The sequence below is a fragment of the Nothoprocta perdicaria genome, unplaced genomic scaffold (assembly GCF_003342845.1).
Source record: "Nothoprocta perdicaria isolate Ctin4 unplaced genomic scaffold, notPer1 scaffold_8, whole genome shotgun sequence".
Classification (NCBI taxonomy): domain Eukaryota; kingdom Metazoa; phylum Chordata; class Aves; order Tinamiformes; family Tinamidae; genus Nothoprocta; species Nothoprocta perdicaria.
The window spans coordinates 4,761,623-4,786,722 of record NW_020456087.1 but is presented as its reverse complement, the minus strand read 5'-3'; the positions used below and the strand labels follow the sequence as shown (position 1 = coordinate 4,786,722).

The window sequence follows — 25,100 nt, the reverse complement described above, 5'->3', positions numbered from 1 at the left end:
TACTCGTTTTACACTGCAATCTCGATATGATATACACAACATTTACTCTTCTTTAAAAGTTTCAGATGGTGTCAGTTTGACCGAGTCTAGCACAACCCTTTCAATAACAGGAGCTCAATAAATTATTCATGTGCTATACTTCAGCAGCCCCATGTTCAGCCAACAATATCTCAAAGCTGTGAGATAATGAAGCAAACTTGGAGTCTATGGTACACATTGTTCTCTAATATATTTCTACACTTATATTCTACAGATATTTCTGCAGTTAGGCTTTTAATTTGATGGTATCATCTGATTAGCCTTTTGAACCAACATGAAGTGCTTATTTTATAATTAAAGAGGCACTGATGRAGAAAAGTTCATGTTAATACAAAACATATTTATATCCATGGGTAAATCAAATCTGTTTGCTGTCTTAAAATATGTTTCAGCTATTTAACCTTCTTTCCTCTATGCTCTATGAAACTTGTATTTGTTTATAAACTAACTCACAGGATATGTCTTTGTGGAGCACTTGTGGTTTTCTTAAGGGCAGAATGGCAAAGTCTTATAGAGTTTTACTTAAAACTGTATATCAGAAAAAAAAAATCTTCACCTCTTTAAAATTTTTAAACATTTTTGGGGGGGTTGAAAAAATATTCAATTAAATTTTCTTTTCTTTTACTTTTCTTATTTTTCCGGTTGTTTCTACAACTAACAGATTCTTTRTAATAAAAAAACTGCCAAGCCTTTAGGAGTTCTTTTTCCCTTTCCAGACTATATCTCCTCTTCCTTCAGATAACTGCCTCCACTTGATTTTTACTAGTTACATTTAATAGGGAATGTGTGTTTTCTAGGCAAAGAACAAGCTCTTTGATTTAGCTGATAAATTTCTTGATATATTTGTTTGACAAAATTATTTTGACCAATACATGCTTGGCCAAGCATTTTATTAGAATATTGGTTAATCTATAGTAGCAAACCTTGAATGGAGAATAGTTCTGGATGATTCAGAGGGAAGCATAATGAAGAACAAAAGGTAACACCTGTGGACTAACTTGCCCATTGGAAAAGCTGTGTTGTTAACAGGCTATTTTAAACTGTGCAGATAAACGCCAGGAAAATTCTACTGTTTGGAAAATCTCTGTCCTTTTTCATGTAATTGAATTTGTAACACCTTACTACAGTTGGCTTCAAACCAAATGAATTATGGTTTATTTTGAAAAAAAAAAGTTTCAAAATCCTCATTAAACTCACTGAATTTAATTTCATTAGCTGGCTGCTGGCCGTGTTGTTTTAAGAGGACAAATAGGAATACACAATCTAATTTTTATTTACACTAAATACATTTGAGACCATTTGGGCTAGGATACACAAATACTTTTAGGAAGTGCTTGAAGATTGTGGCTGAATCAGGCTTGAGCACAAACATGCCAAGCCCTTCCCTGGAGGAACATAACAATTTGCAGAGGAAACTAAGAAGGAAGAGAATCAGGAACTGCTGCAGGTTGTAATCCCTTATTTTTTGTACCTAGTCCACAGTGTGACTCAGGCCTGGAGACACGGTGATGCTACCTCAGACTGTGAAAAACGGCTTACTCTGGCTCAAGATCTTTTCTTTTCTTTCTTTTTTCTTTCTTTTATTAACTTAGTTAAGGAAGAACTTTTGCCAAAAACAGATGGGGAAAGCTTGYCTGCTTCTCCCTGTCTCTCCTGTCATGCTGGTATGTTAGTGCAGAAGCTGTAGAAGGAGGTTATGTTTGTGTCCTAGTTTGTCTTTTTGGCTTCCCCTCTCCTCGAATCCGGTACACTCCTCTTACTCATTTCCTCTCCAAAAGAAACAATTCCAGGCTTTTAACCTCTCCTTATATGGAAACCTCTTCCATGCTGCCAGTAGTTTTTCTCATCTTTAGTTGTTCTCTATTACTGTGCCTCTTTTAAGTTGGTTTGACAGAAGCTGAACACAAAATGACAAGTTGGGACTACTGGTGTCACTATTTCTTCATATTATTTCCATCCCATTTGTTTATGTGCATGGGTGATATCTTGGATGAGGCTATTAAGTCAGTAGGAACACTGACTGTTATGCTCCGTGGAGCTGTAACATTTAACATTTTGCTTATGTTTTTTTCCACCTTCAGATCTACTTGGTCAAACACTGGTGATTTCTTTGTGATCCGAATCTTTATTTTTGTATTATATTTAAAAAATTCTAGCAATGATTCAAGTTGTGCCATCTTGTGCTATTCATGTGCAAAATGTGTTTTTACTTCTCAATGTTTTGGGTTCTGTTCTCTATTTTCTACTCTTATTCCAGAACAGATTAAACTGGATCTGAAAAAACACACTGGTTATATGCAGTCATGCTTCTATTCCTTGTCTATGATGGTCCACTGTCAAAGAATCTGAGACCTGAAGGAAGGTTTAATATGTATATGTAAGAGGTATTACCCAGGCAGCCATTAAAGCTTGTTCTCAAATTAAGGACTTTGAAGTACATGCTTGTCTGTCTTTTTCAAAGGAACTCTGGAATACCTCTTCTAATATCATATAAAAGTGTGTGTGTGTGTGTGTGTGTGTGTGTGTGTGTGTGATTTTTCAGAAGCGTTGCAGAGCAACTCTAAATCTCTGAATTACAAAATAGAAGAAATAAAGGCAGATTTGTGGTATTTACTTCATGGAGAAAGGCTGTTTTTGTTTGTTTTATTGTTTTTTAATTTGGATTTGTTCTTTGTAGTCTGGGTTGATTTTGAGCACTGCTTAAGTAGCTTCAGTAAACTTGAGCATTATTTCATTTTGTTTTCCTATGCTAAATTATCATCTCTGAAGTGTAATTTTATGATTAACCAAGCCTGAATCTATGAACTAAGGTATTGCTGATATTTTCCCCAGGGTAAAAGACAGGTAAATTGGTAATGAAAGGAAGCTGTGCTAAGATTTCAAATGAATGTCAAGTCTACTGTGCTGTACACTTAGTGGATTTAAACCTGTCTAATCATTCTTAGATTAGTGGAAGTATATTAAAAATGAACTTTAGAAACACAGAAGGTAAAGATGAAACAAGCACATTAATCTCTTATTAAAACTCCCCATTAATTAAGCCTAAGATAACACTGGGCAAATGATTTTCCAGCTTCTGAGTTTTATAGCTTGAATCCCACGCTGTGGGTGTGACGGTGTTAACAGCCTGCAGTGGATGGGGATAGTTGAGTTGGTTTAAGCGACAGCGAGGTTAGTGCTTCTCCCTGCTTCATGGCCTGACGCCTGCCCAGCTGCTCCCCACACGGCTCCCCATCAGCAGGAGTCCCATCTCCTGGCTCTCTCCTGCAAGCAGAGGCTCCAGCACCTGCTTTCCAGACACCTCCCTCTTTCTGAGACCCCCAGGGAGCCCTTAGGTTTGGCCTCCAAAGCCAAGGGCCTCCCCTTGGCTTTCCATGGCTCCACAGGCCCAGATTCCCCTTCTTGAGCAGTCAATGTGCACAAGTGCAATGCCTGACCAGCCTCCGAAGCTGCTGGTGGGTGGTTGTGTCTCTGCCCTTGGATGACTCAGGAGGTGCCGCTTCTGTTGGGCTGGGTGTGAGCAAAGCTCACAGCAGCCCGTACCGGTTTTGCAAGCAAGCAGCAGGCTTCATTCTTCAGGAGTTCACAAGTTCAGTTTAGATACTCTCTCGCCTCCACATACACTTAATTACCTGACACCTGTTAGCATTCATAATTTAAGCTGGTTGTCAGCTGGGGACAAAGCAATAATAAAGAAGAAAGAAAAAAAACTCATTGAAAATGAACATTCTCCTGCAGGGAAGATTTAGAGTGCTGAACTACTCGCATAAATGTGTAGAAAATTCATTAGATATAAATTTTCCTTATCTCAGAGCAGAACAAATAAGACTTAAAGAAACAGAGTGTTTTTAAAAATGCAGTTGTTAGAATTTCTATGCACATATAATTTCCATACATATATACACATATACACACACACACATAAATATATACTGATACATTGAAAGACATTTAAATGGAAGAAGTAACATCTCAACAATTGCATATGCATGCATATAATCCCTGCTGCAAGAATTTATTCACTGTTTTAGATTTTAACCTCCCCATAACTCCATTGATGTTATTACTGCTAAAATCATGGTTTTTATTTAATATCCCATTTGTTTGTAATGTAAATTAAAGACAAGATTTAATAGGTCATTTCTAACGCAGTTTTACCTTATGTAGCAGAAATAATTGCTCTTACGGGAGCATGAACCACGATAACCCATTAAATAACTCGCAGGGCAACCAGATGGTTCAATGACAGCATTAATGGAAAAGATGTCAATTATTCCTCTGCCATTTGGGGTGAGGGGGAGGAGGGAAGAGGAAGAGTGCAACAAAAGCWGGGCTGCGAGAGAGCGCTCAACAAGAAAACACCTCCCAGTTTCAGATGGAGCTGAACTGAATTTAGGACGCCGGAAGAGAGCCAAAAGCTCAAGTCCCTAAGGCAAAACTGCTTATGATGCAAAACCGCTTCAGGTTTGATTCCACAAAGATAGTGATACTTTTTTTTTTTAAAAAAAAAAAGGTCTTTAATATAAAGATATATTGTTATTATGAATCCATTATCTAAACTAAGTTAAAGTTACTGCTGTTTCTATGTTCAGTATTTTTAATTGCACTGTCTCCTCTTTTGGAAGTTACCCAGTACGCTCATACAAAACTGACCAATCTTCAAATTGAGTAAACATTATTTTTTTTCTAAAAAGAATTCAAATATATTTAGAGCTAAGTCTTTAAGAAAATAGGGAAAAAAAGCCTACTTAAATCTTTAGCTAGGTTGTATGTATTTTACCGTATAACTTTTAATACTTGCTTTGATCATTTGTATGTTACAAAAAAAGACTTCATAAATGAATTTTTGAGGAGCAAGCCTTTTTTTTTTAATAAAAGAGCCATATCTGCTATAAAAATTCCTGGCTGTAGTATCTGAGAGTCTTCTAATATTTTCTTTTCTTCTCCCTTGAGGGGAAACACATGCTGAGTCTCTTATGTTGTTTCTATGTTTGCTATGTGCAAATTTAAACCAGAGAGGCAAGAAGAAAGCAATGCACCTTGCAGTTGTGTTGGATGCTAATGGGGCAGCTTGTTCCAGTTTTGCTGCTTGTCGTTGAGAAAGTTCTCTCCTGGATAGACAGCAGAGTTTCTACCTCTTAGAGATAATTCTGTTACACAAAGAAGTGGAGGTGATGAATGCAGTGTCCTTCCCAAACCTTCASGTGTATGTTCTAAGGAAAGGCTGAAATCAGAAATCTTGAATGGAAATGCTCGGCTCTGAACTTAATTTGTAACTTCGAGAGAAACRGCTATGGAATAGGAAACCTGGTGGTGTGTTCATAACAGTCTTTATTGCAAAAGAGATGTGTTTGTAGCATATTGCATGGCTACATTTTCTTGAATCCTGAAGTCATATCTAGATATATTGCAGAGTAGACCAGAGGAGAGATGTGAACGATCACCCCCAAAATGATTCCTGGTCTCTAGAGAACAGGTGATGAGAGAAAACAACTTTTTCAGCTACCTCTGTATGAGACCATATGGAGAATCCAGGCTCTTAAGCTATGGACTGAGCAGCATAAATGTTTGTGTATGTTTTCCACACAGACAGATKACAGCATGGCTGTAAACTCCTGAAAATGCTTTCTTTGCCCCTCTATCTCCAGTCCCGCTTTGGTTTAGATTCGCTATGATTTTCATCCAAAATTTGATCTCATCCAGTGCCTGGACCACTACGGCAGAAGTGGTATTCATCACATAACATTTATTTTATAGTTTACACTAGTGCCAAAGTAGATTATCTGTCTCTTGCAACTTTCAATAGCTGCAAGTACTTATGATCAACCAGGACTGGTGCTTCAAGAAATCTACTACCATCTGCTAAATTTCTCTGCATTTTGTTTTGATTTTATTGATATCTGGTGTGTAATACCAGACCTTCTTTTCAAACAATTGTTAGTGTTTTAAGAAGACTTTAGGAAGTGTCTGTATACAGAGGGAGATTGCACCACGGTCTTCTCTGGCACTTCTCTAGGGCCAGCCAGTTTCTCTGTTTGTGTCTGTGTACGTTTTTGCACGGTGCCAGTCCAAGAAGGATGCCACCTTCAAATACGTTTTAGACATTATCTGATTAATAGCAGGCRTTGTAAATGACAAGCTTATGGATGAATTATGAGCAAAGATATCAGCTGCTCCAAACAGAGCATATCATTCATACGGCATCAGGAGATTAGTAGCTTTTTATTTTGAGCTTATTTAAAAGAAAATTATGCAGGTGCGCTGCAAATTTTTAAAGGCAGCTTTTTTCTAATGGTGTTGTAGTATGGAACATCAGTGGAATATCATCAGTGTTTTATGTATAATATGTAGTGCAAAATATACACAGTTTAAAGTTTGTGTCTTTTTACAGCATATTCTGCATGAACAAAGAGGAAGGTCATACTAATAATTAGTAGAGGATGTTTTGTTTAGTTTTGTGATCACATAACACAAAAATGAAGGCTATTGCCTATGTTGCTGATTTTCTTCAGTTTGTAATGGTCTTCTTGTTGCAGCTTCTGCTACGTTTGAAGACTTTCAAATCCGGCCACATGCTCTTTTTGTTCATTCTTACCGAGCACCAGCCTTTTGTGACCACTGTGGAGAAATGCTGTGGGGACTGGTGCGGCAGGGCCTCAAATGTGAAGGTAAGTGGCAATGAGAGGAGCTGTCAAGCTCAGGAARAGCCCAGACTCTTCAATTTACATATATTGTCTCTCATTCCGCTTTTAAATTGCTTGGGAACAAGAAGAATTTTTCAGTAGGTAGAAATAGTAAGAACAAACTAAATAATTAATTGGGTAAAGATTTAACTGCTCTGCTTTATTGCTCTGTAACTTGAAGCCTAAAAAAGCTAGTCTATTTTTAAGGAAAGGTTATCTGAGCCTTATTTATACTTCTCTTCACTGAGCCTATTTCCTCTATCTAATTTTGTATCAGTTTTAGTTAATTAAACTGAAATTGCCATAAGAGCTTGTCCTAGGGATCATCTTTTCTCCTTTTGTCCCTGCTAGACTGTGTGGCCRTTTTCACTGGCAGGCTTCTTTCGTACCATCCCCATGGTGAATGCAGGACTGTCTTATGATTTTAGAACACAGTTTTTTTGAGACTCAAAGAATAAACCCTGGGTATAGGTATTAACATTGTTTTCCTGAAAATCTGTAGATTTAGGCAATTTCTCAACAGAGTTGAAAAAAATTCAGCAAAAGCAAAGGTGTCATTTTTGTTCATTGGAAAAATATTCTTTTCCTTTTTTTTTTTTTCCTCCCCTCCCTTGTAGTAAACTGTAATCAAATGGTTTTAAATTTCTCTTTTCAGGATGTGGTCTAAATTACCATAAGAGGTGTGCTTTTAAAATCCCTAACAACTGCAGTGGTGTACGTAAAAGGCGCCTGTCGAATGTCTCCTTAACAGGACTCAGCAGTATCCGGACAGTTTCTGCAGAGCCCTCGCCTAGCACGTCAGAGGAAGCTCTTCTGGTATGGAATTCCCTGGTTATAAAGGCRGTGGATGTTCGTATTGAGATTCAATTACATTTAATGCTATAGGAGCTGATTTTGCCTATTGCAGACTACAGAGGCTGGGAGGTAAATTATAAAGCTTTGTAGTGAGAAAAGGCATAGTAGAGTAGCATGGAGGTCAGTAAGTAAAGGTATGYGTGAGAAATTGTCACTTCTGATGTTCCCAGGATCCTTCTGCCTTTGTGAGGAATTGGGTTATTTTGATGGTCCAAAATTGCTACCCATGATAATGTATGCTGCAACTTGCAGGAAGATGTCTTCTGTGGAGCTAGACATTGAATTTCAGTTCATTAGTTCATGATATAGAAAAGAAATGGCCTCAAGGAGAACACTATGAGCTAAATTCCACTGAATTATGGTTCCGCTGAATTATCATTCAGCGTTCATTATTTCAAGTCTGTTTATTTAGAGTATTTGTAGAGAATGTTTTGGATTCTTTGCATTCAGAGGGAGGTAAGAGGAATCTCCACTACTTCCTAAAACTGATCTTTGTGGCAAATGTTTTAAATATGTTAGCTATGTGTATCTCTGTATATATGTGTGCTTATATAGAGAGTGTGCATACCTGTGCATATATCGTGTACTTGTATGTACTCTTATGTAGCATATGCAGTTTCCCATCCTGACAACAAGTTTGAGGACACAGTTTATTAACTGGAATAAGTTAGATTTGTATGTACTTTTTAATCCCCTAATCTTTGGAGTATTTGTTCTTCATGGCATAATATACTTGAATAGTTAAGAATTTACGCTCTGTGTACAAAAATGAATACACCCCTAAGTGAAAGTTTTAAAAACTAAGGTGCAAAAGAGGAAAGATTTTATAAACATACACAATATAATTATCCTGTTTTCCTCTCAATTAGAATATTACACTCATTAAACTTGACATACTAAAAGGACAGTATTGCAAATGATGCAGACCTGGTGTTAGATGCAGTACCATCTATGAAGCATAATTATGTACTTATGCTGCTGATTATCATTAACCTAAAGSTACTTGGAAATTAAGGTTAACATTATGAATCTGTATTTTTAATTGAAAAGCTGCATAAATGGAGTGCCTGAGTGCAGAAAGCATAGCAACAAATCTTCAGAGATTATTCATAATTCTYAAAAGTTTATTTTGCAAAGGCTGGTACAAAACCAGGCCAACACAAAAGAAAATTATGAGGAGGCCTGGCCCTTGTTGTGAGTTGTTCCTGGCGTTGTGGTCAAAAGTGCCACGAGTGAGAGCCTTACTATACTTGTATTACATGGCACCGCATCCTGTGCCAAGATAAAAAAAAAAAAAAAGGGGCTGAGTTTGAAAACCTTTTTAAACCTTTTTAACTGTAGAAATCTATTGATAGCTTATATATTCTTTAAGCTTATATATTTTTTATATTAAACACTTGTTTTGCAAAGGCACATATTTTAAGATGGCCTTTGCACTTATCAGAATTACCACGGGAAGTTTCCTACAGAAGAAATGTAGTGAGCTGCATACCTAGCGCAGACAGTAGTTCTCTAAGAAGGCACATAGATCAGTGTGCCCCGGCTGATGAGAGAGCGCGAGGCCCGCGCGCCTGCGCGCCCACGTGCACGCGCGGCAGGGCACGTGCGCACGCCCGCGGGGACACCAGCTCTGTTTACAGAAAGTCGCAGGCTTCAGCCTAGAGAAGTTAACCAGATAGCTTTCAGATTTCACCTTTATTTCTGGAAACCTTGTTATCATTTACTGAATTTTCAGAAGTGATCTCAGATATGGCTTGTACCTGTTTTCTTGTTTGTTTGTTTGTTTTCTTGCATTGACTAGTTTTCTTTTTGTTTTTTACTCCTTTTTTTTCTTTTTAAGTGTGTGTCTACTTTGTCAGGTCTCATATATCAAATCTGTCCTTTGGACTCCATTCTTCTCCAGTGCTCCCAGGCTAAGTTTTATTGCAGTTCATCCTGCGCTATCAATCAAAGAATGCACTTTGGAATGTGTTTCACTCTTCTAGCGCCTGTGTGAATACACTGAGACATCATCCTTGTCCACCAAACTGCATCACTCATTATTACTGTTTTTATTGGCATGGCACTTTCCTGAGTCACTGATAGCAGAGCATAGCTGCTGCGTGGGGTCACCAAATTAAATCGGAGATCTGCCACTTATACAAATATGACTAACACAATGTTGTTTTTACCTTTATTTACTCTGCAGAGTCAGAGCATTTGAGAAAGAATGAATTCCTGGAGACTTTTCATAGCTGGAATTGCTAACAGAGTTATGATTTCAGGTTCATTATTGTTGACCTTGTGTGAACCAGAAAAAAAAGCCAGCTTTAGCTTGCAGTACTAAATTTGGCCTGCATGTCTGGCTGCTGRAAAAAGGGAGTATCTTTCTACAACATTTGAGATAGGACAATGTGGAATCCTGAAAATGATACTTCAGTTGTCCTTTCACAGGGAACTTCACAGACATAGCTTCAGTTAGGTGTAAATATGTCTGCATTAGCCAATAAAGTATTTCATTTGAGCTAAAAATTAACTGAAGAATATATTAAAGGCAGCTTTAAAAAACTTTAAATTCCAAAGAATATAATATATATTTTCCCCTTCTTAACTTTTAGTAGTATATGACTCATCAAAGAGAAATGCTAAAGATAAGAAATGCTAGGTGGATGCCAGGTAATCCAGATTTCTACCTTTCATAGCTCAAACGCAGTTCTTTTACGTTCTATTCTATAAGATCAAATGAATTTATGCACATTCATGCTTGCTTCACAAYAGCACATGCTTGCTTCAMAATAGCACATTCATGCTTGCTTCTAAGGTAACATTATTTTCTGTCTTTTTTCTTATTTCTTTGTTCTTTTTCTTCCTTCCAACTTCCTGCCTCAGTCTCCTGTCAGCCCTGGCTATGAGGTATGTACTAAACTTAGTCTACTGTCCATCATATTATGAAGAATATCCTCTTCCGTTGATTCTCATTTAGCATCAATGTGGGAAAAAAAATGCAGGAATTTATTTGGATTCATATTTTATGACCTTCAGAACTCAAGGGCATGTATTTTATTTTTCCTTTAGAAATATCTGGCAGGTAACTCCAAACAAAGTCCAGATTTCAAAATGAAGGTCATAATTCTGCCTACATTAAACAGAAAAATTAGCTCAGGTCCCTTAAATTTAGAATATATTGATACAAAAGTGGTACTTTAATTTCTTAGGCATGGTAGATGTCATTGCTTTGACCGTTGTTCTTTTTTATTGGCACTTACACACCAATAAAATGGAGAACTTCAATTTCACTTTCAGAACGTTGAGAATTCACTGAAGTACTACAGAATATAAACATTTTATTTCAAGTTGAACAAGTGCTGACCTTTCCGCACGCTCTAGCAGTAAATTTATATCATAATGAAGTGAGTAGTTATTTTTAAAAATACAGTTGAATTCAATAAAATCAGTCAAGGATTCTATAATTCTTTAAAAAGTAAAAGAAAAATCAGTGTACAGCTAAATTATGGCTATAAAAAGTAACAAATCTATCTTAAAGAGAAAAACATATTTCTATTTTTTTTTAATAATGAATACTACATATGAAAGGCAGTATCCTCTTCGGCTCTCAGTACTTTTTTTTCCATGACATTTGCCCTATGTTATAAGGTGCAAAAGTTTTTGAAATTGTGAAAACTTGGCATTTTTCTCTTGAAGTATATATTTGATTTGCAGCCAGAAAAAATAAAAATAAAAAAATAGAGTGTGTTTGAAAAYATTTTCCCTTTTGGAAATACTAGATATTTAATCTGAGGAATATTGTGTCATGCCAAACTGAAGATAATCATAACCCAGTATCAATTTCTTTAAAAGAAATAACTTTATTTCTTCYTACATGTATTCTTATTATAAAGTACGTTAGCAACATACCCTAGAAGTATTACTTTACAGAAATAATAAAACTATTTAAACATAAAACTAAATAAATATATACAGAATAAAGCCATTGTAATGTTCAACATGACTTTATTCTAAGTATATATTCTATGAAAAACAATGAATGCATCATTACAGACAGTGATGATTACATTAAATTAATGGTTAAACTAGCCTTCAAAAAATAGATATTATTAGGAGGAAATCAAAATGGAGAGTTGGGCAGAGAAGAACCTCATGAGGTTCAACAARGACAAGTACAGGGCCCTGCACCTGGGGAGGAATAACCCCAGGCACCAGTACAGAAGCGGGGCTGACCTGCTGGAAAGCAGCTCCGTGAAGAGGGATTTGGAAGTCCTGGTTGACAACGTTAACTATGATGCAGTAATGTGACCTCATGGCCAAAAAGGCCAATGGGATCCTGGCCTACATCAGGAGGAGTCATGCTCTACATGTCCYTGATGGAGAAGGCGGGTTGGACTAGATGATCCCTAGAGGTCCCTYCCAACCTCAACCATTTTGTGATTCTGTGAAAATTATACTTCTTTCATAAAAAAAGAAAAAATACTTTATTTTTACTGTAATATACATTACTGTGGCRCAACACCTTTTTATTTCAATGTTATAAATGTTATCATTACTTTAGTACGTATTATTCATTCCTCCAGAAATGATGAATGTTCATGTGTTTGCAGTAGATTTATAAACATACTAGCAGTGATTTCTCAGAAAAAGAGTTTTACATTTAAAAATTAATACTGTGTCTTATTGCATACAGGTAAGTGGAATATTATGTAGTTATCAACATATTAGGCTTTTTGATACAGAATTAGTAATTTTTAAAAAGTAATTTACTTCATTTTATTAAGAAAGACCATTTAGATATTACTAACACATCATGAAACATTAGGTGTTGGCTGCCTCTATAAATTCACTATACGCAGAGTTGGCTCGAGGCTTATTAGCTGTATAGGGAAAAGTGATCTTGCAGACCTAGGACAGCAGAGYCTTTGGGAGGGAATTGTTTTAATTTCTGGATGTCTTCTTCCTCTTTCTTCCCTCCTACCCAGGCCTTAACACAGTCCCTCTTTTCTCTCACTTATCTGAAATATAGAGTTCTGATTTCCATTGACTAAGAAATTCACACTCTGTGGAGCCTTCTTTTTTCCCCGAGTAGATAGAAGAAACACATCTCCTTTTCCCAATACCCRCACATCTCCCACTCCTCCTGGACTCCTCGGCTGGAAAGGAGGAGCCCTGAGGGAAGATTTAAGGAAAGATGGTGCAACTGAAAGCAGCTTTGTGCTTTAAAACAACTTTAATTACAGAGGACTCCTCCTTTAATGGATACTTTTGAGTTCATTAGAGTGAAGTTGCGCAGGGCCAAATTACTATTTCTTGAGTATGGACAATGCGGTTACTTCTGAATTATTACCACTTCTAGATTTTTTCTCTTTCTGTCATCTGCTAGTTATCCATGTATGCTCCACWGATACAAATGCATAATCCTGTCTCAGGTAACTTTCTTTTTGTACAATTATTTTAAATATTAATAATTATTAAGTGTAAAGAACACCAAAGAAAAAATATTGTAGTTCCCTTTTGTCCTTACAAATCCATGAAGTTCAAAGTTCAGCCAAACCCTCCTTAAAATGTTGTGGGATGCAGAAGGTACATTTGGAATTGGCCTACACTATGCATTGCTGTGCATACAATAGTCATAGTCCATGTAGCTGTCACGTACTGAATGCTGCAAGAGTTTTTATTACATTAGTGGTAGTTGTTTGCATCAGAAATTCATCCAGCTGGATGAGATCAAATTGATGACTGAAGCAATTGTTTTAACTTAAAAGGTATAAGTAAGGAAGTATTAGATATTATGTTAACTTTTCAGCTAATCTTTTCCAAATATCCAAGAAGTTAGCAAGAAGATGGTAAACAAACTTTTCTTGCAGTTTTGTATGTGCCATGGGTGGTGGTGTGTGTGTCTGTGTGTGTGTGTTGAGTGCAACTTTCCCTGAAAAGTTTTTATTGGAATTTGATTCTTCAGCTTGGAAGAGAAGAAAGGCTTAAGCTATTCTTGTCCTCAAATAATTACCAAGTGTACTTAGATGTTCTAGTATATTCATAAGACAGACATTCAAGTCATGGGATACCTCTGAACTCTTAAAGATCTTCCCCTCCTCCTCTGCTGGCAGATCACCAATTGCTTTGAGTAGATCTAGCTGTTGCATGGACTAAGTGCTTTAAACCCAAAGGAGCCAAAAAAGTTGTAGAACCTACTTCTGAGAACTGGAGCTAATAGTCACTAGTTTCCAGTCCATTACCTAAGTCTCCACAGCTTAAACTGAGGTCTGTTAGATGCTCTGGTGCTGTGGCAATAAGAATTCTTAAGAGGTGCATGCTGTCCTTGAGTAAACATACATTCAAAGCTGTTTTCATARTTTCTAACACAAGTGTTTGCACATATCTTAAATAAAATAAAAACTCACACATTTTTTATTTTCCCTACTTCTCTGAAATGTCCTTCATGTTGGTATTGGGTCTTCTGACATGGCAAAAGAACCTTATGTTTGTATTCTGAGTAAGCCTTCRACAAGCTTTCAAAGCAATCTATTTTCTATACTTGTTCTGGAACGCTTTCCCTTTTAATACATAACTTTAATTTTCTGCACTGATAAAATCCTAATGCTTCATCTGTCCATTACAAGTTTKTTTTGTTTTGTTTTGTTTAGAAACTAGTGGCTCTTCATTAAGCAAAAACAGCTGCCGATTATCCTTGGTTTGTTTAGGATCCTGTGGTGATAATGCTAGTTAGATGKGACACATTTACACAGATAATGAAAAAATGGTAATATTAATATTTGATAGTGTGAACCAGAATTATATGATGATTTCTTGAAGTGTTTTGTATTGTATCCTAGCTGCCCCACTATTGTGTCATGGTTKGTGCCTATTTATGATGTTAGTTCTATACAGTAGGCACAACTGAGCTGCTGAGTCTTGCATATAGTGCGGCCATGAGTAGTGCAAGATACTTACATTAAAATTATTCRTTACTGAAAATTACTATGCTTAAAATTATGAACCACACTATAGAAGATGAAAGTAAACTTAATATTGCTGAAAAAATATGTCTGTGAGCTGCAGAAAAAAGGCTTCATTCAACGTAAACCCTAATTTGCCTGCAGCCACTAGCAGCTCCTTTGCCAACAAAGTGCTTTTGTTCTGGGAAATCCCTGACTCTGTCTGAGAAGTTAATGTAGTCACATAACTACTCCTGAAAGCCAGTAATTGTTTCTTGTTACTTTGCAAACTAAAGCAGGTTACAGGCAGAGCATTCAAACCACTGTTTGCTGGCATTGATGCCTGAGCAGGAGGTGCAAGGTACATAATAATTTCCATCTGTGGATAGTTTAATGTTAACAGATTGTACTATGTCAGTTCTTTGAAGTGCTCATTTAAGTGTTTTTTCAGACCATAGTTAACCTTACTGTGGTGCTTGCAGGATTAAATCATACACTTGTCTTAAAGAGAAGATTGTAGGAAGCCTCAAAAGACAACATATTTGATTCAGTTTTAAGTGTGGTATTTCACTATTTAATTGAAAATTTATTTTCCTGCCTGCATTAAGTTACAGTTACATCATTTACTTTGTAGAAGAAAGCTAACATTTACATAGCATAAAAAACATGGTAGTTCCTGTAGCATATATAGCAGCTCATTTCAYAGTAGCTTCCTGTGCAAAAAAAGCCTACCTGATCCTAAGGCTTCATCATCTGCCTTCAGGATAGGAAAGAAATGCATGATAYAACATGTATGCAACACTGAAAATTAAACATCATGTGGCTAGATTTTTTAAAAAGATATATAAATATTAGTCTCAGTTTTCCAAGTAAATAAATTAGCTCTTCAAAAATGTAGGAGTACCTGCATTTGTAGATTCTGACTGGATAACTTAGTGTAGTGTACAGTAATAATTTCGCAATCCATTTTATATATTAAGCCTAGAAAAGACAAATGCTGCTCTGTGAAGAATTTTTGAAAAATATATATTTAGGAGACTACAGAATAGACTGTAGTACAGTCTGTACTATTTGGGGTGAAAATTACTAGTTTGAATGTGTTTCTGGAAGCATAATTTGAAATAAGATGATCAAATATCAAAAATAAAGTTTTTCTTTTCTGGCTCCTCTAGAACACAAAGCTTTCCAGTAACATTTATCAGGAGTCCCTTGGAGACTTTCGGTAGGATTACTGAAACCTATAAAATGAGTCAGGGAAACAGCAATCTGTTTTATATTCTAAACTAATCTGTGTGGTTGGATTGGATGGCTGTTCCTGTCTTTGATCCCAAAAGGCCAATTCTCCATCCAATCACTCAGCTTATATTGCTTCCCTTTAGTCCCTTCAGCACCAAAGTGTCTTTTCTTTCTGAGCCTGAGAGGGATGGAGGTGGTGGTGCTGGRAGATAGTCAACCTCACCCAGGCAAGAGACCAGATGAATTAATCAATTGGCAGAGAATGAGTATTCAAGTTTCTTAATTCTGTGTTGTGAAGAGGAGTATTTGGACAATGTAAAAAAGTCAGGAAGGAGGGATCCCACTGAGGGATTTTCACCTTTGGGTAATGACCATTTGGAGGACTGTCTCCTGCACAGACAAGATTCTGTACGATGGCTTTGGGTTACTGCCCACTAAAGACAAGTAGGTGTCTTCCGGGGTAGATTTAACAAAGTCCACCAAAATAAACACAGAGGAGCTTTGATACATTCTTACCAATGGAGTAAAATACACAAGAATCAGCTAATAAAAACAAGAGATAAGTAGAATGGGTTATGTTGGAGAAATATTTGGTACTTCTCCCTTCTTGGAAGAAAAGAAGATTTTTCAAAAAAAGTTTTCAAAAAAGAGTAAGCCAAAACTATAGTTTATTTGATATTTTCATTACTTAAGGCATGACTGACTTGAAGTCTCAGGGTGTGAGCAGTTTCGCTGGCTTGGTTGGACACCTATGCAGTTAAATATCTGCACATGCTTTGTGTTTGTTAGTCACTTGGAAAATTATATTCTGATCTGTTAAAATGTAGAATACCTTGCTAGGATGATTGTTGTAAAAGACTGTTTAGTGTTTGGAGCAGTGCAGGCTGTGAGTTTCCATGGTGTAATCCAATTAAGCAATCATTTCCTGGGAAGCTTCCAGAGTTGCTGACTCAGAGGGCTGGCTGACTACCAGGAAAAACTAATCTATCTTTCTAACAAACCAGGCACACCAGCTGAAGAATAAGGTGCTTTGTGGAAGAGATCCTTGCTTGTATAGTGAAAGTAAGGTAATTCACTTTTTTTTCAGGGACTTCAAGTTGTGACAGGCAATTGCTAATCTTCATCAATAGAAACATTCCTTTTCYGTTAGGGTCAAGAACAAAACACCATTGGTGGGAAAGAGCGGTCTTTGATATTTTGACTTTACGGGAGCTCTCTCCAGAAAAGACTGCTCACCTTCCTGTTTTATTCTTATCTGCCTTACGCTGAAAGTGCTGGAAACTAAAGTTGAGTGATATTGATAGGTAGGAATTTTGTGTAGGAGGAGGAGGTCAACATGGAGGAAGGTAATTCTCCTAATCAATCACTGGTGGGGTTGCTGCTGCCATGGTTGCTGTCACCCAGCTTACCTTCCCTTATTACTTATTGGAGTGAGAAAAAGCAGATGGTAACGTTGCCTCAGGACAGAAGAAGGGAAGAGTGGAAGCTCATCATATCAGGCCTGGGCATGCAGGAGGGAGAGCAGATCTGGGCCTGGTGAGTGTCACCTTTTCCCACGCTAGAAAGGACATCAACTTTACCACGTGATCTGAAGACACTGCAAATTAAGAACCGCTAGTATGTGGCACAGTGTGCTGTACTGATAATCTGCAGTCCAGAGATTGCAAAATGACAAAGAAAAGCTGAAATGTCCTTTTTTTCTTGTAAATAGGACTGCAAATAGAGAATGCTGACAGTGATATTCTACAAACAATCTTAGGCCTCCCCATTTTTTTCACTTATTTTGAGGTAAAGGTGATGAAATAATTGTAAATTACTGAACTTGTTATGCATTCTATATATTATTTTTAACAGAAATATCATCAGCATTTTGAATAATAAAATCATGCTAATAAAATTAAGGTAGGACCAGTCTAGAAGATTGACTTTCTACATTAGGCCTTCCAATAGCCTACCTTTGTTCTGTATCCACTACAGCTTGAACTGTAGAAATCACAGAAATTACTAGCAAAAATGTAATTAATCACCTCTTCCCCTATATTTCACAGCAGCCCTGTGAAGTATGACTTGAAGTAAATCTCAAAATTATGAGCTGCGCTGTGACTGGCAAATATTTACAAGAAACMTGAGTTTAATGAGCAAAAGTACAAAAGCTCTATAAAGGTAACTTGGAATGTAAGGATCATGCCCTGATGCATGACTGCTCTCCCTTTCAGTAAGCATTCGTCCTCGACCAGAGACAATATATAGCAGAATTCACAGAATTCATTTTTTGTCCTACCTGACCTTTTATCAGAACAATCTGGAARCAGGTACTAGCCCATCAAAACTGCAAACCTCCCCATCAATCTGAAAAAGTAGATAGATAATTTGTCCCAACTCCATACTCCCACCTGAGATTTGATCAACTGTCTAGGCAGCCCATCTCAGCATTCAGAGCCGCTGTTGTAGGGCTGTTGCCCTGTCCCTGTCATAAAAGTGCCTAAGAAGAGACTCAGTACATGTAAGCAACATTACTGAAGCTCACAAACCTGCAAAGCCTTTAGTAAGGAAAACTACCAAACTTCTTGTCAAAATCCTTTGAGCGTGAAGTAAGCAGATGTAAGTTATTGGGCCTTCTGTAAAGCTTTTAGTATGATTTAGTTGCCCAAATAAGTATTGATTTGGTAATAATTTGGAAAACAGAGGCAAAGAATGACAAAACAAAGCAGATTCACTTTAAGTGAAATTAGGGAGGACTCTAAGAGGCACCATGATTCATTCATGCTTTAGACAAGAGTGAGTTTATCAAGGGAGAGCTCTAGCTGCAGAGACATAATGAAAACAAACTGAGTATATCTGTTTCCCCTTAGAAATATTTATYTTGTCCCATCTGTTCTTTTCAATTAAAGTACATTTTGAAAGAGCAGTGTTACTACATATGAAAAGTCCCCAAATGTCCATTTTCAAGATGAAAGAAAATAGCAATGTATTGTGACTAATACCTTAGAGATGACAGATTAGAGTTAAGACAACTCTTTAAAGAACTGCTGTCTTCAAAAAATACCTATATCAAAATGCAATTGTCACATAGAACTGCTTTTGTCCTCTGCCACAAGCAGTAGATTTAGAGCTAAATACCTGACTGTAGTACGGAGCTGAAGGATGAATAACTAGTGTAAAGTGTTGCATTAATTTTCAAGTACTATCAGTCTGTACCAAAGATGTCCCTATCCTCCATGCAAGAGAAAACTAAAAGGACTAAGCCAGTTTTTCTGCCTCTTTCTCCAAGCTTTTTCTCTTCTGCAAGTGCTGGGTTGTGCCGGTTTTGTTTTTCACAGGTGGTTTGCTCAAGCTGAGTTTGTGCTGTGTATGTTGGCCATTCCCTTCCCACTGGGCTTCCACCTACCTGTTAATGTTGGCTTCAAGAGACTTAATACAATCTGCCTTGGAAATACTAAGCAAGCAATGTTACTAATTGAAAGATACCAAATAAGTATAGTCCTAAATTGAGAGGGATTTGGKTTTTTGTTTGTTTGCTTGCTTTTCCAAATGTTTAACTGCTTTACAGAGYATGAAGAGCTAAAAAACAGGAAGTAAACACTTAATATCAAAGTATTTACTTGTACCTTTTCCRGTATCATTTGTGATGAAGAAAAGACTGAAGCTTGCTTTCTTTTTTTCTTGCCTTTTTCCATCTAAATTCATTTATGGTGATCATCATCCGTAACTAGATAATCACATGTACATTGTGCATTTCTCCTAGGATTGGCAGGAGTGCATTTATACAACAAATAAACATGCAATGTTGGAATTGTTGTCAATTAGCTCTAATGTTCAGCAAACCTAGCATGTATGCTTCTTTGGAAAGACAGGTAGTTCTGCAGTATAACCAAAAGAAAACTTTTGCTGTTCACAGTAAGAAAAACATATGGTTTTCAGAAGAAAGATTTGTAGTTTTGGTTGCCAGACACACTAAGAAGCCTAGAGCCTAGAATTACTTAATTTCTCCTGCCATCAAAGTGTTTTTCAAATGCTTATAGAAGCATGCAGCAATGTATTTTTAAGTTTTGGTGACCTGGAAATAACAATAATCTCAGATGGAGAATTTACTATATCATTAGTTGGAAACGAATCAGCCTATCAATTTAGGCCAATCTAAAACTTCAGCTTCACTAGAAAATGAATAAGTCATTTTCTAGCCTTTACTTACAAAGTCTCATCCAAATGATAGCAAATATACTGAGTTTTAAATAATCAAGCTGCATCTTATCACTTAGTTTCTCCTTTACATCTTAACTGTGGATGTAGTCACGTTGTCTCCCAAGGGCAGGTCTTAGCATGAGGCATTTTTCTGGATCAGTCATTTTCTGCTACAATTATCCTGTTCACACTGGAATTAATTTAGCTAACAAATAACGTAACTAATTTCTTTAAGAATTCTTTTGTTTCCATACATTAAAGTCAGTTTCTCATTCCATAGATGCTTATACATACATATTAAAATACCTATTCTGGTCAATCATGATATCTAGTGTTAGTCCAAGTTATAAATAAAGGTTATTAACTGAGAATACTAATATGTTTTCTGACGAAAGCTCTCATCTATGTAGATCAATGCAATAACTTTCCTTTTAATGTCTGCACAAAAAAACAGTGCCTTTTGAAGTTAGGGATAAAAYGGAAATTAAAAGATGGAAAAGAAGGCTTACATGTTCTTATTGGAAAGAAAATACATTGGGGTAAATTTTTAGTGAATATTTTTATTTTGATCACAAATGTATTTTAAATGAAAAACTGTTTCACCCATATATCTTCAAATGTATGATATGAGTGTTGGCAGAGATATCATTTGATGCCATTCCAATTTTTCAATAGCAGGCTTGGAGAGGGGTTGTTGCATGTTCTATTAGTGTTCAGGAGCACCTACATTAGTGTTTATGACAGATGATTTACTGTTCTTGAAGGAAATATGTGTGAAAGTAATACTCTTTTAAAAATGAATAAGCCATGATTATCTCAGATTTTTTAAATGTGTTTTGCAGCTGAAAACACCATCGGAATCATTCACTGGTCGAGAGAAGAGATCAAACTCACAGTCCTACATTGGACGACCTATTCAGCTCGACAAGATCTTACTTTCCAAGGTTAAAGTGCCTCACACATTTGTCATCCACTCTTACACACGCCCAACAGTTTGTCAGTACTGTAAGAAGCTTCTCAAAGGACTTTTTAGACAGGGTTTGCAGTGCAAAGGTAAGTGTGATAAATGTTGTCCTGAATGACATTTTACAACCTGAAATAAATTAGAATTTAATGAAATAATCTTTCATGGGCTGCATCTTCATTATGCATACCATGATTTAAATAAAGCTATAAGTATATTTTAAGATTAATATATGTTAAGCTTATTTCTTTGTTGGTACCTTGATTAGCAGTTCTTACTCATGTTAGTAATTTGCAGAAGTCTAATAGTAAACTTGCTAAAAGCTATGTATATTAAAACTAATCAGTTAGCATTTAAGTGGTTACTGTGTAATATTACTCAAGCTTTCTTCACTAAACTAACTTGGTGTAGACTTACAATTTACATTGGATTAAGCTGGGATTCAAATTACAATTGTGGCTCTTCAGAAGCTGGTTGCATGACTATTCTTACCCAAGGGTACCTTTGAGGTAGTGCATATCTTCATTTAGGGATAAATTAGCTTATATTTGGTACTAGGCAAGAGCATTCATAGAGGCAGTTATGGCAGAATAGTTAATAAAAAGTATTCTTAATCTTCCTTGCCTCCTGTTTAGAAAGTCTTACACTTGAACTGAAGCAAGTACGTAACTCCTAGTAACTCAGGGTTTTGGAATCTTGCTATTGGAAATAAAGAAGAAGCTTATATGAAAATATAAAAAAWTGTTTCTCAATATATTCTTACTTATAGGGTCTTAAGTCTCATATTTATACCAAAGCACAGCCTAGACTATTAGTTCACTATTGGCCATCTAGAATGCCTATAAATACAAAGTGTTGTCTATGCTAAGATGTTAGCAGATGTTGGCCAACAGRTCCTTAAAAACATCTTTTATTAAAATAATTATAGCTTTTATAAAATTCTTCAGTGTATGTACACTGTATATTTACAATGTATAAGTTAACCAATATGTATTTATAAGTGCAGCTGCCTTAAAGTAATATCCTGAAAAAATTCAAGATTGGGTTAATTAACCTAGTAATGTGATTCTTATGTGATTTAACTAAAACAAGACMTGAATAAAGGCATCATCTGTTTCAGTTCACCTTGAATTTCAGTGACATAAGCAAATATTAGCCAGATTTAAAGACAATATTTACCTGGACTTGGCACTGCTGTGCCTTGGTTGGGTTTTGAATCAATCTAAAGTTAAATAATTATGAGTTATGGATGTAGACATCCCTAGGAGATTATATCTTTCCTGACCCTTTGCTTTCCCAACTGTGTTAATGTGTTACTGCTCTTGGCTAAAGCAAAATATGTTCCGTAAGTCAAAAGAAAACAGTTTAAATGACATCTAGAAAAGTGCTATTCACAGATATGCGAAGAAGGAAAGGTAGAGTGAAGTAAAAACACCTGGACAAGGGAGAGAGTGTTACAGAATCACAGAATGGTTGAGGTTGGAAGGGACCTCTAGGGACCATCTAGTCCAACCCCCCCGCTCCAGCAGGAACACCTAGAGCATGTGGCTCAGGGTGGCATCCAGACAGGTTTTGAAGACCTCCAGAAAAGGAGACTCCRCAACTTCTCTGGGCAGCCTGTTCCAGGGCTCTGTCACCCTCACAGTGAAGTAGTTCTTCCTCATATGGAGATGGAACTGCCTGTATTTCAACCTATACCCATTACCCCTTGCCCTGTCACTGGCCATCACTGAGCCACTGAGCTTGGTCCCTTCCTCCCTGCATTCACCGCTCAGGTACTTATACATATTAGTATAAGCATTAATCAGATCCCCCTCARCCTTCTCTTTTCCAGAGAAAACAGGCCCAACTCAGTCTCTCCTCGTATGATAGGAAGTTCTTGAAGGAGTCCTGCACAAAATGCAACCTAAAACATCAAATTAAGAGTTTGTAGTGATGTAAGGAACAAGCATCTTCTCATCTGTAATTGTTCTCTAGATTTCTGCTGCTTCTGTTTTGAGTCTTCAATATTTGATGTGTAGTCAGGTTTTTATGCTGTAGTGGATACACTGCAGCCTGATCTGATTCTCTAACTGGAAAAACAAGGCTGGCCTTTCAGCCAAGCGCAGAGGTCTCCAGATTGCTCCCCTAGATGAGTCTAGCATTCCCAATTCCTCCAGTTAAAGCCTCCACCCAGTTTCTGTAAGTAAGTAATGCTTTCCTTTCCCTTTGGGGAAGCTGCTGGTGTGTTTATCCTGCAAGTTCCACTGGCAAGTGGCCTGCAGCCAGGCTAGTGCTCGCTGGACACATGAAGTTAACTTTGTATTAGCAAAATGATAGGGCTTGACATTTATAGGCTGGAGAGCAGGAAAAATAGAATTATGCCATAGAAATAGGAGAAAATATTTTTACTGCATTACTTTTTCTTGCCAGACTGTAGGTTCAATTGTCACAAACGCTGTGCTCCGAAAGTGCCAAATAACTGCCTGGGGGAAGTTGCCATTAATGGAGGTGAGTTRCTTTAACAATTGTTTCTGTCATTGTTTAAGCTACCAGTTAAATAAAAGAGAAACTTAATACTGTGACATTGACAAAGATGTATTTTTCCATTGCTTGGGAGTGGCTTTTCCTCTGTGATATTTCTAGTGTATATTGAAGTTGAAGTGTGGGAGGAACTGCATTAATGGTTCATATATCATTATCTCTGAACATGTGTCTTCAAAATAAATACCACTGAAAGACAAGTTCAGCTGTGCCTCATAGGCAGAACAGGTAGGTGATATCAGCAAGAAGAAGTTTTTCGCGAATGTGGGCTTGTAGAATGCCAAAACAGCCCCAAAAGCCACAAGCTTGAGATGTTGGCATTCACCTGTCAGACACAAACACAGTATGGTTTTTTAATCTGGGAAAGGAAAAAGTATTTGTTTTAGGATAATCTTCCTGAGAAGAAATGTGTACCTGGAAGAACTAGAAAAGCCCTCCAGGAAAAAATTCCACCCCTTCCTTTTGGCAGGAAAGTAGTTGCTTCAGTTGCCAGAAACGAAAGCTTGAATATCTGCCTGCTTTCCCGTGCATGTGGTGTCGATTTTATGTCAAGTATGGGAATGTATGAGTAGGCTTGACAGAAGGTAGTGGAGAAAAAAAAGAGTGGTTGTAGATGAGTTGTTGATTGCCTTGAAAATGTCACTTTTATATGTGATAAAGGAATGAAAAATGTCGTAACTTGTTCAATAGCTAATGGATATTACAATGTTAAGTTGTCAACCTGAACTGCTTCTCATGTTGTTAAAGCATTAATCACAGTTTTATTAGATATTCTTTTTAAAACTTAAATAAATAATGTACTTTATTAAACAGAGGTCAAGAATTTTGAAAATTAGGAATGTTAACTAATATTCTTTACAGCAMTGTAACTGTATTAGTACAAAGATTTTGTGCTAATGGCGCATTTTTTAAAAAAATCTTTACACCACTTATACCTTGCCTTACCATTAACTGTTCTACAATATTTTTATTTCTTTAGGACTACAAGTACTGATCCTTATGCAAGGAGGAATATGGCTTGATTCTTATATCCAAGATCTAAAAATATGAYAGGATATATTAATATAATTGATAATAGTGTAGAGTTTTCTTTGTAGGAATCCTGAGTATGTCTGAGAAGCAAAAATCCTTATTATGCAGTTATGTTTTCTACCCTAGCCTCTCCTTTTTGACATTGCAAATAATTGTAAGCATAAAGAACCGAACAGTCAGAGATAGTCATGAAGTCTGCCTATAAATTATAGGATTCTTATGACATACTACTTAGGTTCTGTCTGAGAGAGTAATGCAAAAGGGGATTGATCAAAAGGAGAAAAAAGCAAGACAACCATTATTTCTGGACAGCTGGACTAAAAGAACAAAATTTACATTTCTTTCTGAATCACTCCTTTAAGATCCTTCTTCCCATCTCAGACAGCTGCAGATCATCTTTCCAACACCCTGCCTCCTTTCCTCCCCTCTCCCCTAGAAGTAACTTGCCATTTCTGCTGACTCGCCTCCTACACATGAGTCTGATGCCGGGCTGWTGAGGAGTAATGGCTTCTCTGTGGGAAGAGCTGAGTGAGGAAAGCTTGTGCAAAGCCACTTGTGCTGAGAACACTTGTGCCAGGCAGGATTTTAGCATGTGTTAAGTTTCCTCTGGTGCAGCTCCTTAGACTCGGTGCCTAGGCCCTTGGAACTCACCCTCTTAGA

General features: G+C 36.8%; 1 protein-coding gene across 1 annotated transcript in view; it reads left to right on the top strand.

Moving 5' to 3' along the window:
• PRKD1 (protein kinase D1) overlaps positions 1-25,100 on the top strand; it is a 117,098-nt gene that overhangs the window by 67,778 nt on the left and 24,220 nt on the right. The window contains exons 3-6 of the mRNA XM_026051828.1: positions 6,576-6,707; positions 7,378-7,538; positions 20,764-20,974; positions 23,298-23,375. Coding sequence (XP_025907613.1) covers positions 6,576-6,707; positions 7,378-7,538; positions 20,764-20,974; positions 23,298-23,375 — 582 coding nt within the window. The remainder of the gene's footprint in view (positions 1-6,575; positions 6,708-7,377; positions 7,539-20,763; positions 20,975-23,297; positions 23,376-25,100) is intronic.